This window comes from Lynx canadensis, chromosome C2, assembly GCF_007474595.2.
Source record: "Lynx canadensis isolate LIC74 chromosome C2, mLynCan4.pri.v2, whole genome shotgun sequence".
NCBI classification, from domain to species: Eukaryota; Metazoa; Chordata; class Mammalia; order Carnivora; family Felidae; genus Lynx; species Lynx canadensis.
This window is the reverse complement of record NC_044311.2, coordinates 145,491,417-145,504,363: the sequence shown is the minus strand read 5'-3', so window position 1 is coordinate 145,504,363 and position 12,947 is coordinate 145,491,417. Positions and strand designations below refer to the sequence as shown.

At 47.1% G+C, this 12,947-nt stretch overlaps 1 protein-coding gene across 1 annotated transcript in view; it reads left to right on the top strand.

Moving 5' to 3' along the window:
- The window catches only part of TIAM1 (TIAM Rac1 associated GEF 1), a 189,302-nt gene that overhangs the window by 62,243 nt on the left and 114,112 nt on the right, over positions 1-12,947 (top strand). The window contains exon 3 of the mRNA XM_032594597.1: positions 6,206-7,179. Within this exon, the coding sequence (XP_032450488.1) occupies positions 6,217-7,179 (963 nt within the window). The 5' untranslated portion in view covers positions 6,206-6,216. The remainder of the gene's footprint in view (positions 1-6,205; positions 7,180-12,947) is intronic.

The following is a 12,947-nucleotide window of genomic DNA, read 5'->3' as shown; positions in this document are numbered from 1 at the left end:
TTGTGTAGACACCGCAAGCAATTGAGGACTTGATTTATTTCAAGAGTGCTTACCTTTACTCAGGGAGCACAGTTAGACTAGCTGCTTTATTTCATTTAATTTTTTTGGAGAGGAGATTTCAGAAGAAAAACATTTTAACCTCGACGCATTTTTCCTCACTCCATTGATCACTTTGGGTGCGCTTTGCATACATTTCCTAGCGTGGGAGTCTCAGAACACATTGGGCTGCGGTTTCAACCATGTAACAGCGGCCTTAACAGTCTTTGTTTGTTACGCCAACATCTGGGTCACTTGAACATTGACATCTATGGATTGTCTTTTCTCTTGAGAATTGGTTAGCTTTTCTTGGTTCTTTGGAATACATCGTGGACATTTTAAGTATTATATCGGGAGACCCTAAGTCCTGTTAAAATCACCCGGAAAATGTTGGTCTTTCTTTTTTCACTGTTTTGGCAGGTAATCAGCCTGGCTAGGTTCAGATTACAAGTTCCGCCTCCCCTTTGGTGGGTGGTGGCTCCAGTGTCACTTTGGTCTCACTTGTCCCCCACATGTGCCACTGGCTCGTCTGGGACGTGGGCTGTGGTTTGTATCATAATTCAGTTCTCAAAGCCTTTGCCGTCTTGCTTTGGGTCAGTCCGAGGCATGTGCCTCTGAGGGGTGAGCCCGGAACTCATGTGCGTTTATACGCGGCGTGAGTGGGTTTGCTTCTCCGCCTCTCTGTTCTCTGAGATCCCCCTCACTCCTTTGGTTTCAGGGACCACTTACTTACCTTGGTTCTCTGGCCAGAACAGCCGGGCGTGTCCTGAGAATTTTTGCTTCGCCTGTGTCTGGGTATGCTGGGTGCACGCCTTCCGGGCAAGGCTGGGAGAGAAAACCAGGAAACTCACTCCCGTGTGCGCGGCCTCTTCAGGTTTTGACTCCCTTCCCCAGTCCGCTTGCTTTTGCTTACACTTTGCAGTCTTTGGGTACTCGCTTTTTTCCTTTGGTCCCAAGTTTTTAGTTTTTATCAGCGAGGGAAGGGTCCTTCCTGGTGCCATATTGCATCTGAACCTCGGCTGGCACCAGACGATGGCAACTCAGTTTTGCACACGACTTTATTTATTAAGACAGAAATGCATTGCCACTCAACTCTACCTCTCAGTTCAACCTCATTTTAGACCACTGGTCTGTGTTTGCTTTGTATTTCCTAATAATAGATGCTAGATGATGCTCAGTGCATGCTTATTTCTTATTGCCTAATTTGTGGAAACTTATATTAGAATGTTTTTGATGGCTTTCAGCTGTAAAGCAGATTTTAGGGGTGCCTGGGTGGCTCAGTCAGTTGAGCGTCCAACTTCGGCTCAGGTCATGATCTCACAGTTCACGAGTTCGAGCCCCGCGTCGGGCTCTGTGCCGACAGCTCGGAGCCTGGAGCCTGCTTCGCATTCTGTGTCTCCCTCTCTCTCTGCCCCTAACCCACTCGCGTTCTGTCTCTGTCTCTCTCAAAAATAAATAAACGTTAAAAAAAATTTTTAAAGTTTCATTTTGCAGAACTCTCACTTTTAAACAAAAATTTTGTTTAACCACAGTATTTCAGGTAAGGCTTTGTTTTTTCAATTTGGAAATAATCACAGGTTCAGAGGAACTCGTATACTGAAAGTATACCCTTCACCTAGTGTCCCCTGATGGTTGCCTCTTAAATAATTAGAGTAAACTATCAAAGCCAGGAGTTTGACATTTTTTTTTCAATGTACACATGTAGTTATAAGTTTAAGCAGGCTAATAAATTGAAAAAAGCAGTCCTTAAGAAAGGACCACTTAGCTGATGAATGCATGAACCACCCTAATGACCATACTTCTTGATAAAGTTCCTTAAGATACCTTTTCACTGTGTATTTAATTGGGTGGATTTACAGGAATTTGCAGTGATTACTTGAAAAATTAAATTGATCATATTAAGAGACAGATCGTGGTGTTGTAGAGTCACGTTCCCTTTAGCGCCCTTGAGCTCAGACCCTGAGAATCTCGGCTTTCTGACCCTGTCGGAATGACCCCCTGCCTGTGGCCCCACTATGTCGCCCATGCCCCCATTGTGTCTGGATCATCTTAGGCTGAGCTGTCCTTCACTGTCCACCCACACAATGGGGAGGGGTATCCTCTCGACTGTTGAGCCTTTCCCTAAACCCCTGCAAGGTCCTCTCTTAGAAGAGGAGGCAGCTATGAATTGAGGGCAAGAATTAAGTGACATGAGGCAGGTGCCAGGCCTTCCTTCTTTGGCCAGGTAATTGGGGGATGAGGGGAGCACGGTGGGGCAGGGTTGAATGGTCTGGAATGAGGGACCTACACAGGTCTTCAGGTGGAAGGGACACAGAGCAACAGGCACGTTGAAGACTGGAGTGTCTTCAAGGCACCCTGGTGGGAGAGGCCAGCGTGTTTAAGTCTGATGTGTGTTTTCTCTAGTCCACACTGTGGTATTTTTACCCAGTGTGTGTGGTGTTAACATTCACACCTACATTTTATTGTGGTTGTAGGAGTTTTTGCATCCTAGGTGAAAGTTCATTTTATCATTCATTCATTCATTCATTCAGTATTTTTTCACTGAGCACCTTACACCTTTTACCTTTCAGGCAATGTTCTAGGCACTGAGGATACAGCAGTAAACAAGGCAAAACTTTCAGCTTTCCTGAAGCTTAGGTTGTAGTGGGGAAGGATAGAGGATAAAAAAAGATAAGTGAAATACATTGTTAACCACTGTGATAAATTCTAAGGAGGAAGAGAAAAACAAAGAAGAGGGATAAGGATTGAGGTCTGCAGGAGGGGTGGTCATTTTGGGTAGAGAGGCCAGGAAAGGTCACCCTGAGAAGGCAGCATTTGAGTCAGAATTACAATGAACTGGAGCGTGAGCGAGGTAGATGCCTGAGAGAAGGAGAGTTGTGGGTAGAAGGAAGAGCATGGGCAAAGGCCCTGGGGCAGGCTAGAGTAGCCAGAACTTAGACCTTTGAAAAGAAAGTGTGAGAGAGGTTTAAATACTGAGATTTATTCTTGTAATAAAATCTTACCCAGCACCTCCTGCTTAATACCCCTCCCACTGCCCCCTGAAAGTGCAAGCTGTTAGGAACCACTAACATTCTACGTAAGGAAGTGATAGTTTTAATGAGTTTAAAACTGGTGACGGTTTCTGGTTTGAGATTGAGTACTCCTTTTTTTTTCCCTGACGCTCTTCTTTTTAATTTCTATCCTGGCTTTTGTATTTCAGTCTCACCTTAATTTTTCTTCTCTTACCTGCTGATGGTGCCATGATCATGTTGGTGAGGTACCCTTTGCTTTTGTTACTAAAACGCATGAATGTTTACTGACTCCTTGTCTTGAGTCGAACCCTTCTAGCCTCCATAGAGGCCACCAAGAAATTGAAAGCCACTTTTCTGCCCTGAAGTTGCTTCCTGCTTCACAGGAACAAAGCTGGTGCAAATGTAATATACAAACTAGGTGTTTGTTTGTTTGAAATGAAAATAAACGATAGGGTTAAACCGAGGACAGGGAGGTACTCAGATAATGGAAGTAGCTGGCATTTTACATTTGTACATGAAAAGGATTGGACAACGTTCTGAGGGTTGACTCTGGCCGGGGGGGTGGGGGGTTGTCCCTGCAAGGGGAGATTGTGTCTGTCAGATGCAACGGGCAGTTTCAAGTTTTCATGCTTCTGTTATTTCTGAGTCCTCCACCAAGACCACATGGGCCCTCGTGGTTGTCACCGACCTTTCTGGAAAAGCTTTCCAACCAAGGGCTATTTCAGCAGTCCCTAGAAACTGATTGTTCTTTAGCAGCCTCAGACTTCCTGCTGGCTCTGTGTAGGTCATCCCCTGAGAATTTCTCTTGGTAGGATTTAGGAGATTTGGCATTCATCTCTAAATTCTAGTTCTGAAGATAAAAATGGCTTCTTTCCTACCTTGGCTGGCTGAAAAGAATCTTGCTGCTAAAAATGCTATTAATATAACAGGACCCGTCACGATGATGCATGGAGACGCTGTAATTCTTGAAGGTTGGGGCCATTTCCTTTAGGAAACCTCTCCTGAGGCTTTTAACTTGATTACTCTTCTCTTGGCAGAAACAAGCCTAACCAAAAATTTGTTGTTGGGAATATGTCTGTCAATTTATATTTGCAGACTTTTGATATGTATGGTAGAGGAGGGTCCCCCTGGTGGGCCTGAGGTGTGAGGTGACAATTTGGCTTTTCTCTCATTCACTTTTTCCACAGTCATTCTTTCCTGCTTTTAAACTTAAATCTCTGTGATTCTTAAAATGGAACCATGGCTAACACTTGTTCTGAGCTCTGTATTATTTATTGGTAAACCATAGATACATAGATACATCCAGGGATCTTAACGTCTATTAAAAAAAAACAAACCTCTAAGAAATTAGTCATGGCCTTTAGTTATGGAAATGTTTATTTGTTTTACTTTAAAAATGCAGCACATGATATTCTTTGGACTCTAGATCCCATAAATGGTCGTGTTTGGACAGTTGATCTGTTTCTTTTCCCTCCAGTGAGTTGAGTTTTTTTTTTTTTTTTTTTTTTTTTTTTTTTCTTAAAGATGCCAGTCAGAGAGGCATGAGTTTAACTGCTTTGAAATATACTTACTGCCAGTAAAAAGGAGATCCTCCTTCTTGGAAAGTTCCCTCTGAGAATCATATGATGTGTGACCTGGTAGGGAATATTCCAGTGTGGGAATAGCTTAACATCTGGTGCCTGTATGAGTTACCTATGAACTCACTGGAACATGAAATGGAGGTTTTCTCTTCCTGTTGCCACTGCCTTCGTTTCCGTGATGATGCGCTTGTGGCGGTCAATGCAGTGTTTCAGACAGAACAGTGAGATTAGGGAATGATTCTGGATCAATGCGAACGTGTATTATATAGTCCAGGGCATTCCAAGCTGTTTGTCGTGGTCGTAAGGGAATTCATTCTCCATTTCCCCCTGGTGCCTTTCACTTTTATTGTGTGCCTTCCCGGGGCTACAGTATCAGTTTCACGAGAGCAGGGAATGTGTCTCTTTTGTTCTCTGTTGTATCTCTGGCTTCAAGAACATGGTAGGTGCTCAGTGTATATTTTCTGAATGAATGACTGTGTAGGTGGTTGGAAAAATCAACTCAGGAATATGTCCAGCTACTATATTTTTCTTCTTTCCATTCTGGCCACTTTTATGTGTATATCTCGAGTGCCTACAATTTGAATGGTACAGAGAAAGAGCAGAGCAAGGAGAATAGGCCAATGGAGTCACAATCGCTGAGCTTGGAAGGTTTGTCTCTTTCCTATGGTGGATAAGGTCACCAGGTCAGTGCGAGAGACTGGAAAAATGTTAAGGAAGGACTTGGATTAACCTGGGCAGCCCCAAAAGGCGGAATCACATTTAGTGGTTTCATGATGTGAATGTCTGTTTGCAGGCATTCTGTACCAGATCAATGTTCTCAGTTTGGATTTGCTGCCAGAAATAAACCCATTGGTCTGCTGCTAAGCAGAGAGCGGGGTTTCTATTTTCTTCTGCCCGCACCCCCTCCCAAACACCGCAAGTTAAGGTTTTCAGAGTGCTGTGGAATTTAAGGTAAAAAAAAAAAAATGATAATAAAAAGCAGCAAGCCCATTTTCCTTTTTGACTTTGAAAAACTAGGAGGAGTTGATCGGACTTACATCTTGAGTTTTCCCAGTTCTGATTGATTTTTGAAGTCTGAGTCAAGCAGACGCATCGGGAGGGAGGGAGGTTATCACATGCACCTGTGAGTTTTGTTAACTGTTGTTTGAAATACGGGTAGTTTCAAGCAGAAAGCGACGCATTTGCCCGACCCCTCGGTTTGTGCTCTCGGGGTTTGAGAACTTTGTTACGTATAGAGTTTAGGGCTGGCGGCCTCATGGAGGCAGCACGGTGGTAGGTTCCCCATAGGCAGCTGCCCTCTGGACAAAGACGAGTTTCGTTGTCTGAACGTCTTGCTGAGGCTCCTCTCACACATCTCGGGAGGGCCCATCTCAGTGGATGACGCTGGTTCTCACCTGCCACCGGGTAAGAGACCGAGCACCTGCCGGGTGGGTAGAGAGAGGTGGGTACTCTGTGACCTGCCAAGCTGTCTGCCCGCCCTGCACCCTGAGTTCTTTTCTGTTGAACTGCCCGTACCCATTGGTGACTCAATTATCCCCTCCTTTTTCCACCCCCTCCCCCTCCCCCCCTGTGCTACAGACCATAAAACCATGGGAAACGCAGAAAGTCAAAATGTAGAGCATGAGTTTTATGGAGAAAAGCATGCCAGCCTGGGCCGCAAGCACACGTCGCGCTCCCTGCGCCTGTCGCACAAGGCGCGGCGGACGAGGCACGCGTCCTCGGGGAAGGTGATCCACAGGAACTCCGAAGTGAGCACGCGGTCCAGCAGCACGCCCAGCATCCCCCAGTCTCTGGCCGAAAATGGCCTGGAGCCCTTCTCCCAAGAAGGCGCCCTGGAGGACTTCGGCAGCCCCATCTGGGTGGACCGAGTGGATATGGGCCTGAGACCCGTGTCGTACACCGACTCTTCTGTCGCTCCCAGCGTAGACAGCAGCATCGTCCTCACAGCCGCCTCTGTGCAGAGCATGCCAGACTCGGAGGAGAGCCGGCTTTACGGGGATGACGCTGCGTACTTGGCTGACGGGGGCAGGAGGCAGCATCCCTATACATCCAATGGGCCCGCTTTCATGGAGACGGCGAGCTTTAAGAAGAAGCGCTCCAAATCTGCAGACATCTGGCGGGAGGACAGCCTGGAATTCTCACTCTCCGATCTGAGCCAAGAACATTTAACAAGCAACGAAGAAATCTTGGTTTCCACTGAAGAGAAAGACTGTGAGGAGGCTCGGGGGATGGAACCCCGGGCGAGTCCGCGGCGGCTCAGCGCCTGTCAGCGTGCCAATTCCCTGGGTGACTTGTACGCTCAGAAAAACTCCGGGGTGACGGCAAACGGGGGGCCAAGGAGCAAATTTGCAGGCTACTGTCGGAATCTGGTGTCTGATATCCCCGAGCTTGCAAACCATAAGATGCCACCGGCTGCTGCTGAAGACTCTGTTCCTTACAGTAATTACAACACACTCCCCTGTAGGAAATCTCACTGTCTTTCCGAAGGTGCCACCAACCCACAAATTAGCCATAGCAACAGCATGCAAGGCAGAAGAGCAAAAACAACTCAGGTAAAGTGACCGAAGTCTGTTTCCATGTTTTGGAGTCGGTGCATGACTTTTAGTGCATGATTGTGCTCCCGCTAGATTCCCGTCTCTTAGTGGCTTGTGCCCTGTTTGCCCGGTGGCTGCTGCAGGTGGTACCGCTTTCCCCGAGGGCTGGCCTCACCTCTGCTTCGCCCCGCTTCCCGTTCCGCGGGCAGGGGTGGGATGAAGGGAGGAGTGTGTGTTTGGCGGGGGGTGATGTGGCGGGAGTGAGAATAAAGCTGCTAAGTTCTTACTGGGAAGTGACTGCCTGTCCAACTCCGATCTGCCGCAGCAGCTCGCTGGTTCTGAGCTTCCTTCCTCTCCCCGGACAGATGGGCATGGTGGGCTGTGGCCTCTTACAGCTCCTGTCTCCAGCACCGCAGGTGGGAAGGGGTTAGTCGGAAGCTCCTTTGAGGAGGCATTTTCGACTCAGGGCGGGCTCTGGTCATTTGTCAACTTCTCTCGGAGGTTGGCAGCCTTCCTGTCTTACCAGGAGCCATTTCAATTTCCTGTTCCTTGCGATGCTGGCCAGCCCTGTCTCTGGAGGGAGGTGTAGCGGAAGGAATAACACGGGCGGGTTCCAGTTCCTACTCTGCAGCCAACTAGTTGTGTGACCTTGGGCAAACCCTGCCTTCTAGTTGCTCCTCTGAAAAATGGGAGTGAAAATGCTCAACTTGCCTGCTTCGGGGTCTAGGGCACGAGAGGGTGGGTGGGAAGACATTTTTCAAGGGTTTTTAAGAAGTGTCTTGCTAACGGAAAGAGGACTCCCCACCTTAACCGGTAATGATACTCACACGAGCATAAGGACCTGTCAAGCCCTCCTGCTTGGACCAGGTGGGACCAAAGTCCTCTTCTGGTCCTGCTGTGCCCCCGTAGCAGAGTTCTGGGAGGCCTGGCTTGGGTCGAGGGTAGGCTCGTGGTTTGCAGGATGGGGCTTCGGATCAGAAATCCAGATCAAGCCCATTTGCATCGAAAGGCATGTCAGCCACCAGGGTGACCGGCTAACGGCAGTGCGGTCTGCCGGGGAACAGCAGGTGCCCTCTGACCCGACCAGTGGTCGGTGTACCTCTGGTACTGCTCCTGTGCAAGCAAAACAGGCATTTCAAGGTGAAGTTCTCTCAGAAAGGGGGTCTAAGTATGATGGGCAGATGGTGGAGAACCTAAGGAAGGAGGCAAAGAAAATTGGCGTTAGACTCTCTGTGTTCTTGCTGGAGAGCAGATTTTTTAATAATGGATTCTTTTTTTTTTTTAACGTTTATTTATTTTTGAGACAGAGAGAGACAGAGCATGAATGGGGGAGGGTCAGAGAGAGGGAGACACAGAATCCGAAACAGGCTCCAGGCTCTGAGCTGGCAGCACAGAGCCCAACGCAGGGCTCGAACTCACGGACGGCGAGATCATGACCTGAGCTGAAGTCGGCCGCTTAACTGACTGAGCCACCCAGGTGCCCCGGAGAGCAGAGTTTTTAAGTGTCCAAAATCTCAGGTTTCTAATTTTATCTCGGAATTTTATTTATTTTTTAAATTAAAATATTTTTTTTTAAGTTTATTTTTTGAGAGGGACCGAGACAGCGTGAATGGGGAGGGGCATGGAGAGAATTCCAAGCTGGCTCTGCGCTGTCAGTACAGAGCCTGATGGGGGGCTTGAACCCACAAAACCGTGAGACCATGATCTGAGCCGAAATGGAGAGTCGTGTGCTTAACCGACCGAGCCTCCCAGGTTCTCCTACTTTGGAATTTTAAATTCTCATGTATAGGTCATCAGGGGGTAGTTTTGCTTTGTTTTTTCTTTTACTGCTCTAGATTTCTGTATTTGAATAATTAAAAGTTAACTGTATGTTCCTCTGGGTTTATATGGACTAAAGGGAACGTGTTTGACCTCTCCCCTCCTTTTCTTTTTAAAATTATGTTTCATTGTGGGAAAAATATACCCGTAACATTTATCACGTTGACCATTTAAAAAAAAAATTTTTTTTTAATGTTATTTATTTTTGATGCAGAGAGAGAGAGAGACAGAGCATCAGCGGGGGAGGGGCAGAGAGAGAGGGAGACACAGAATTGGAAGCAGGCTCTGGGCTCTGCGTTGTCAGCACAGAGCCCGACGTGGGGCTTGAACTCACGGAGGGCGAGATCATGACCTGAGCCGAAGTTGGATGCTCAACCGACTGAGCCACTCAGGCGCCCCACCACGCTGACCATTTTTAATTGTCCAGTGCACTGGCATTAAGTCCCTCCACACTGCTGTGCGGCCATCACCACCATCCATCTCCAGAACCCTTTCCGTATTGCAAAACTGAAGCCCAGTACCCAACCTCTCTCCTCCCCCCCAACCCCCGCCCAGCCCCGGGCAACCACCATTCTATTTTCCATCTCTGAATTTGACTACTATAGGGACTTCATATAAGTGGAATCATGTAGTATTTGCCTTTTTTGTGATTGGCGTCTTTCCTTTAGCATCATGCCCTCAAAGTTCATGCATTGTTGTAGCACATGTCAGAACTTCCTTCCTTCCTTGTTTTTTTTTTTAGATTTTTAAAAATGTTTGTTTATTTTTGAGAGAGAGAGACACACACACAGAATCCAAAGCAGGCTCCAGGCTCTGAGCTGTCAGCACAGAGCCCAACGCAGGGCTCGAACTCACGAACTGTGCGATCATGACCTCAGCCGAAGTCGGATGCTCAACTGAGTGAGCCACGCAGAGCTGATACAAAGAGATGGTCTGCCGGCCTTCCGAGTTCAGAGAAGGGGAACATCACCTGTGACTGTCCCCTTTCCCTGGAACAGTGCCATGGTAGCACATATTCTGTGTGAGATTTGAGAGGCATGCCTGGCCGTATTCTGGCTCCGGGTCTCCACCGCAGGGGACGGCTGGACCCTCTGCTTCACCCCACACCCCGCGAGTGGGGCTTTGAGCCTTTGAGTCACGGCTGACTGCACCCAAAAGAGAGGGGCAGAGCGGTTCTCTCCTTCAGAGCGGGTGCCACTGAAAGCGCTCACGTGTAATTGTTCTATGACGTTTCCATCTTTGGCTTGTCGCCTTCTAAAATCGTTAATATATGGAAGTGAGATCATCTGAATGTGGTCTCATAAAGTCACTGCTTAGGCAGCTTAATGTAACGCAGAGTGCAACAGACGAGGCATCCTGACGACTCCATTTACATCCTGGCTCACTCCTCACTGACCGGTGACCTTGGGCAAGTCTCTCCATCTTGCGTGCACCACGGGCTCCTTCTCTGTCTAGGGTGAGTGCCACCAGCCTCGGACAGGACCACTGGGAGAACCAAATGGGATACTGCGCATGGAAACCTTTTGCGGAGTCTGTAAAACAAACGGAAGTATTATTTTCGTATTGACTTTATATGTTGAGTGAGGATCTTTAATGACTTGAAACAAACCCCAGAATTATGCACAACACTATCCCTCCGCCCACGCTTCCTAGTCTAAGTTTGGCGTGTTCATCCAACGCGATTTCTTGAGAACCCACTATGTTCCAAACAGTGTATTTTAAGAGACGGTGGGTGTGGAAGCTTCCTTGAAAAGAATTCTTTTTTTGTTCTTTTTTGTGTTGTTGTTGTTGGTAAAAGTTTCTGACCCAGGGGATCTCTCCAGCGGGCTTGGATCATAGACATTAAAGTCGCCTCATCTGCCCTGGTGATGTAGTTGAATCTGGAATTGTCTGTCAGCAATATTACTCCCCAGAAAGAAGAGTTTCTGGCATACATTTGGCCCCAGAGCATGGCCTCTGAGCCTGGGATAAAATATGTTTTATCTGAAATAATGCGAACAACTTAATTTGATTTGAAAATGATTGAAAAAGAGTTTTTGACCGTTTTCCCTGTTTTTGTATTTGTTCAGTAGTTGGACGTGTTACTAAAACATGAGGCACTGGAGTGCATGTTTAGGTTTGAAAAAGTGACACATGTCATATGTCTGCTGCACAGTGAGTGCTGAGGAGTTATTTGTTTAATTCAATATGTTTGAGAGTGTGTGTGTGTGTGTGTGCGCGTGCACCATGCCTAAAAATTAGTTTTGCGAATCAGTTTGGTATTCATTTGTTGGGAGGGTTTACCCACACCACTTAAAGCAGAGTTTACTTGTATTGATTTCTGCAGAAATACAGAGGAAACTGCCCCTTGATTTGATTGATGCATTACCGGTCTTTCGGACTGAACTTTTACCGTCTTGATAATTCCTGTGGTTAACAGAGTTGGGGCAGCCTGGTGTCACGCAAAGAGGTTCTGAAATCCAGCAGATCTGAGCTTGTCTGTTTGAGCCCTGTTATCTGTTGATCGTGTAATCTAGATGGATCTCGGTGCCTCTTTAAATAGGGTAATGTGAGTTCCACACGAGAGAACGCAAAACTCCCGGCACGGTATCTTACACACTGTACAAGCTTAGTCAATAATGATCATTAGTTGCGATGGAAAAGTTTGACTTAATATTTTAGAGCTCAGCCCTCCTCTGTCTCTGAGACTTTCAGTGGGTGAGGTGGAAGGAGAAAACCGCCAACTGATGGGGCGTCTTTTAGCCAGGTTCCGTCTTTCAGAGGGAAGCTTTGGCTTGGCTCCATTGTGCATAACTTGTGAGGAGAGCTTCATTCATCCTCTTAGGAGATGAGAATGGGAGCAGCTGTACCAAGAATGTCTCAGGGAGACACAGCCTTGAGACAGCGAGGGGACCCTGCTCAGCGCCCCTTGTGGAGATGTGACGCTCTTGGTAGTTTCGTGTGTTTGTGCAGTATTTGACTACCTCAGTGTTCCCAGAAATCCTTCACACTGTAGTATGGAGTGGGAACGGGGTAAGGCAAGAGAGCTCTCCACTGGTAAGACCAGAGCTTCTGGTCTCTGTGGGCCACTGGCAGGGATTCATTTCAGCCTGATTTCCAGCTCACAGATCACCTCTGTGTCCAGCCCCCTTGCTTTTCATGGGAAGAAGTGTATGTAAAGAGATGAGGTGACAAGGTGTCCCAACTAGATGAAAATCCAGGTCTCCTGCCTCACTGACCCAGGGCCATTCTTCAGAATCCCACATCCCACGGCATGCGACCTCTCATTCTTGAACAGATTTCAACTCCTGTGTCCTCAGATTTTAAGATGAGAATCCTCAGTTCTGGTACAGAAGCAAAAAAGGGTGATTGGCTGAAAAGAACACAGGAATATCCACCCCCATAGCCCAAGACGGTGGTTCCTGAGAGGTGTTCACAAACAGCTTTAGAAGAAAGCTTTGCTTTCTGGTTTGGAGAAGCAAGTCACAGAATCCGCGATTTCAGCAACGTGGAGGGTACAGCATTGTCAGAAGACGATCTTGAGTTCCTAGGAAAATTGTGTTGGTGTTTAAATTTTGATTTTGCTTTCCACTTAAAAATGGCTCAGGAATAAGTATGTTCCCTGACCTCAGCATCCAAGAGATGCTTAACCTCTGGTCACAGACTCCTTTGAGAATTGTATAAAAAATTTGGATCTTTTTCTTAGAGAAACACATGGACCCCCCTTCTGCATTCAATTCCTGGGGCTCCATGGTTTCCCCGAAGTCCATCTAGAAGCTTCTGGTTAATAACCTCGGGTTAATTCTTCACGAAACAACGTATTTTCGTATAAAATTGAACAACAGCGACAACAATAAACCCTCCCTTCCTTCCCTTCTCCGATTGCTGTTTGGTGCTGCTTTTTTGCTTTCCCCTTGATCTTCCTCTTTTCTGGCATCTCCGTTAAGCAATGAGGTAGTTTTGAAAGCAAGCCCATCCGTGTTCGGCAA